This window comes from Temnothorax longispinosus, chromosome 8 (genome assembly GCF_030848805.1).
Source record: "Temnothorax longispinosus isolate EJ_2023e chromosome 8, Tlon_JGU_v1, whole genome shotgun sequence".
NCBI lineage: Eukaryota > Metazoa > Arthropoda > Insecta > Hymenoptera > Formicidae > Temnothorax > Temnothorax longispinosus.
Window position 1 is genome coordinate 10,668,307 of NC_092365.1, and position 5,546 is coordinate 10,673,852.

The 5,546-nt window shown below is 42.1% G+C and overlaps 1 protein-coding gene across 1 annotated transcript; it reads left to right on the forward strand.

Moving 5' to 3' along the window:
• The first annotated feature begins 633 nt into the window (after nt 1-633).
• On the forward strand, nt 634-5,155 carry LOC139817866 (uncharacterized). Its single transcript, XM_071786149.1, has 2 exons — nt 634-869; nt 940-5,155. The coding sequence occupies exon 2, from the start codon at nt 2,730-2,732 to the stop codon at nt 5,145-5,147; it is 2,418 nt and encodes an 805-aa protein (XP_071642250.1). The 5' UTR covers nt 634-869; nt 940-2,729; the 3' UTR covers nt 5,148-5,155.
• The last annotated feature ends 391 nt before the right edge of the window (nt 5,156-5,546 follow it).

Below are 5,546 nucleotides of genomic sequence, written 5' to 3' on the forward strand. Positions count from 1 at the left end.
TTGAACTGAATTTATATGCTGATTGATTTGATTTATTTGTTGAACAGTCCTATCCTGAAATTACATGTTCCTTTTTATTTTTTTGACTACGTCAATAGAAACTCTGAGATTACATACCATAAATATTTCTTTTATAATTAACCTGAGGATATAGCGAAGCAAGGCTTCAATGAATTCAACTTTTTATTTCATTCTCAATAACAGGAAAGGACTGTACTATAATAATTATTGAATTGTTTCCTTTGCGTGATTTATTTATTTATTGTATATTCATTATATGTTTTATAATCTATGTAATACCTGTTCACGAATACTGGGAAGGTTTTCGGGCAGTTTCCCTTCTCCTAAGCAACGAATGTTGGTATTCGGTGTCTAATTCTGCCCATTCGAGTCAGATTAAAATACTGAATTTATTAAATGACAGGAAAACCAAAGCCCCTTTTCCTCGACACCGACACTCGATGTTCGGGGCCCTCCCCTCGACACCGATGCTTGATCCGACGAAATTACCGACTGTACGTTTCGTACCGCCCGCGCTGCACGAGCGCCGGACCCCGTGAACCGCCAAGAGAAGAGCCAATAGCGTGGCCGCATGCGACGAAATATGGTGAGACCGAGGGGGGTGGGCGCGTGGTAGCGGAACGACCGAGAGATCTCGGGGACTCTTCCGTCGGTATTCGGCGGGATCAGTCCTGCGTTACGTTTAGCAATCAGCTGTCTGCCAGTTTTCGGTCAGTTTGTAAACGTCGTATTCGTGTAGACGTCGTATTCGTCTGAGATTGTCAACGAGCGTAACGAGACGGTATTCGTCTAGAATTGTCAACGAGCTGTGTGGCCCGTTTTGCGGCAAATCGCGACACGATTGTAACGTAAGTCTAACCTCAATACACTCATATGTTACTTGCTTATCTCTCTACTTTTCTTCTTGACTTCTGCAAGATTCCTTGGGTCCTCCGACGGAACTCCCCTTGTGTTGTCTCATGTTCGGAATCAAACCGCCGGCCGATACGGCGTATTAAGAGAATTAGAAATAGAGTATGAGTTTGTTAGTTCTCATAAACTAACTGGCGCCCAGTTAATCAACATAATTTTGACGTAATTACGCAGAGCCCCGGCAGCCCTTGACCCAGGCCGCGCCGGGTGTCGGTATTATTCGTCAGTCTTTGTCGAAGAATAAAGCCGGTCTCATTTGGCGCCCAACGTGGGGCGACGTCGGCAATAAATCGAATATGTAAATTTAAGTTGTAATAAAATTGTAAATTATAAAATTTCTGTGAGCAACTCAGGAGATAGTAATCCAGAGGAATTTATGTAAAGCCGAGCATGACGAGAGACTGTTCGAATTATATTAGTTAAGAGAACAATAGCATGTGGAATTCGCATGAGCGACAAGGCCAGAAAACATAAACACTGAGAGACCTTCGATGGCAACTTGGACGACAGCTATCTTGCCATGTTCGACTTTCTTTCGCTTAATGCTCGAATAATACGCATGAATAACGCTTTACAGCACTTTCAGAATTTCTTTCTGCGGCAACATTAATTTATTCCGCTTGTCGTTCGTATGCTATGTAAGCAAATCAAGAGATCACGTTACGACAGAGTTCGTGTTATAATATTAAGAAAATAAACATAGTAAGTGTAATTACCTTGATATAGTATACAAAAATTAAAGCGTGCCGTATTACAAGTACGCATGATACATTAATTCTGAAACGAAATTGTATATATTGGATTTTAAATTTGTCTTGAACTGTCAGGCGTGATTATTTGATTAGCTATCTATTAATTGATCGAGTATTTATTTAATTGTCATTTGAATAAACATATTTATATTTATTGTATTTATATTTGCATTTATATTTGTTGTTCATAATTCTGCGCGCATCATCTATCCGCTTATTCGGCTTAATTACTTGACTGAATACTGTGAATCTTGGCCCGATTATAAACAAACATAACATTTGAATTTTAGTTAACGTCTTGGCAAGACAAACCGTTGAGGATTGCAGTCGCTTTCGCGGCTTATTAAAAGAATTAGAATTAAAATTATTTATTGATTATTATGTCAATCATGAACTCACGGTCAATGAATGAAGATCTTGCTCCCATTCGTTGGCAAATTATTATTGTTTGTATATATCATGCTGGTTGTAGTGATTATTGAATTGCAAACGAGTTGATCTCGTTAATTAATATTGAATTTTGTCGTGTAAGTGAGGATCTTGCTCCCGTCTGGCGACAAATTATAAGCGAATAAATTGGCTCATGTTTTGTTATGAACGAATTTCGTTACGTATGCTGGTTCATACCTCGATATGAATCACCTCACGTGTTATTATGGAAAGTCAATAAAGTTTCAACGGCCTGAGTCTTGCCTCAGTTGTTGATTGATGCGAATTTAAGATATTATAAGTTATTATTGAAGAGTCGACGATATTTTGGCTTGAGTTTTGTCTTGGCTGTCGACTTGTCAAGTAATTATAAATTAATCAAGCTATTAATCCTTGGTAGAATTTATATTTAAAATTTTATTTATTAATATTTATTTATTTATTATTTTTTTTTATTATTTATTTATTTATTTATTTATTAATCTTTAATAAAATTTTGTTCAAATCCAAGGAAATAACTGATTGTGTCAGGACTGAGGCCGAGTGAGACGTTGAATCGTCAAAGCAACCGTTGGCACAATTGTCGAATAGCAAGACTAAACATAGTTTAACATCATGACGTCTATGTTTATTTCGCCGCCTAAACGAACAACTAGAGCCGGAACAAAATTAATAGAGATAAATAATAAAAAACCGTCAAACGACCAGAATTTGCAATCGTCACTCAACGAGACATTTCCTACGGGGGGGGACGCGTTAAGCGGAGACACGCAGACCGAGCCCACCGTATCACAAACCGCTGAGGGCGCGGGGGTGGGGGGTCCGCTCACCGCGCAGAGCTCAGATACAGCCGTCCCTACACAACGAGCCACCGGCGCTATCCCCAAAGTCATGCGGGGGGGTACGCCAGTAGGGAGGGGAAGAGGATCGCGCGGAGCGACCCCGATTCTTAATGAACATTTACGTTGTCAACTACAAGAAACGACGTACGGAACTTTGACGACGAGACTAGACCAAGTCGAGACGAAATTGGCACGCGTTGAGACACTTGAAAATAAAATAGATCTATTGTTGCAAAAATTAAGCATATCGAATAGCGGGGAAATTAATAACAATATTGAAATTCCACCGCTTAATTCGGTGCCCGGAAGGGAAGGCGCGGCAAGTGGTGCAACAGGGGATAACGAAACGCTTAACCATATATATAGTAGCGACGAAGAGAGTGACGAAGTAGACGTCAACCTTAACACCGAATCGTCAAGGATGCCCGGAAACGGACAACGAGGTAGACTAATCGATATAGATAGTAAAATTCAGCTGTTGTACCAAGACGCGCGTGAACCACCGCGAGAAAGATCGAACTCCCCGAGAGCTTTCGTGCCGTACCGCCACGAGAGCGAGCGGAAAAGGACAGCAAACATAGAACCGTCGAATAGTTTTCGGAATATCGATAACGATATACAGCCGTTACGACAAAATGCGCGAAGGTCATCCCGAGAAATATTGCTCGGAACCGGACAACAAAGCAAGTTATTGCAAAATAGAACCATTCCGATAAACGAGAGAGGTTTAGTCGAAGGAGAATTCCGGAGAGTACATTTCGGTGACGAAAATCGGTCAGCCAACTTGAACGCTCGGTCATCAGACGCGAATCGAGTAAGAAGACCGAACGACGTTCGACATAACCTCCGAAACTCAAACGTGGAATTTAATCACCAAGCAAACGGGTGGCCATACGATACGGTCAAATTGACGATAACGCGACTAACACCTGAAGGCGAATTAGTGAGCGAAGACAATTTCGTAACTAACGAAGAATATCGACAAATAACACGGAATAGAAGTGGGCCGCCTCACCGCGAAAATTTAACGTTTGACTCGCAACCTAGATATGCAGGGCACACAGAAACACCTAGGAGAGGGACCTTGTCATGGCGAAGCAGCGAGTCGAGCGACAGTGACGATGACGCACGACGACCTAATGAACACAGTAGTTCGCGATCTAGAACGGACAATTATTTGACAGATCGATACGGCGGGAGCGAAAATCCATCCCCGTACGCGTACGACCGAGAACTCAATTCTGCCATGAAAATCGGGCGAATCGTCAGTAATTGGAAGATCACTTTCCCTAAAACCGAAAGGGACCCCGAGCAGTTTCTGCTGATTCTAAAAGACCAGCTAAGCGTGAGTGGAATAAACAAAGATTTGTTTGTTCCATGCTTGTCAAATATCTTCGAGGGTCCGTATAGGGCCTGGTACTTATTGAATAAACAGCGCTGGCGAACATGGAGGGACTTCGCGCGGGCCTTCCGTTTTCAATGGGGGGTGAAGAAGGACGACGGAGCTCTCTTCCTAGAAGTACACAATCTGAAATTAGAAAAGGGGGAAAACCTCGCGGAATTCACGTGTCGAGCACGTCTCATTTTCGAAAGAATGCGTCATCCTCCAACTTTCCGCGAACAACTTAAGCAGATTCTCGTGAAGTTCAATCCGCGACTAACCTTCGAAATTCTTAACTTGCCAATCAATAATTACGATGAATTTCTGCACTATATAAACGAGCGCAGTTACTTGTACCGCAGATCATCCGACGTACAGAGGGGATCACGCGATAGGACTAACAAAACGGAATTGAAATACTTGCAAGACGAGACGGACGAAGACGACACACAACCAACAGAGGACGAAGACAATGACGTGACCGAATTGCAGGCCATCCAACAAAAGACCAATCGTACTGACAAAAAGAATTTATCGGATAATTCTAAGACCCTGGTCAGACAAAGACTTGAACATAATCTAACGCGTTTTGAAAAAAATAATAAAACATCGACAGTTAACCCTAGTGAATCGTCAAAAGAAACGCCTACGAAATTCGTCTCAGATCTAAGCAAAATGCTTTGTTATAATTGCGGCGAAACGGGACACGCTCCACGTTGGTGCACGGCTGATCGACAGATAGTATGTCATGTCTGCCGACGCAAAGGTCACACAAATAAAGATTGTCCAACACGTCCGGGAAACGAGTAACGCCCACAGTAATCAAACCTCAGGTTACTGCTACAGAGGGCATTAACGAGGGAAATAAAACTAAAATTAATATCGAGCAAAGCAAAACATTAGACAAATTTGATACTCGCGCAGACACAACGACACTAACTCACGTACAGGACCAAGAACCCGACGGTAGTGATTTGTCAATTAATTTAGACGTGATTGACGAATTAACAGACGAGTCGGAACTTTCGGATGAAGACTCGGATGCGGTTGCCTCAGACGAACCTTACGAAGAAATGGCACAGTTGTCAACATTGACAACAGACAAAACATCAGAAATAGTCACTAACACTACTCGTGAGAACGCGTTAGATATTGAGAAATTAAAAGCTTGGAGACCAATCGGTCTGCGACCTGACTTGGTCCATCGCT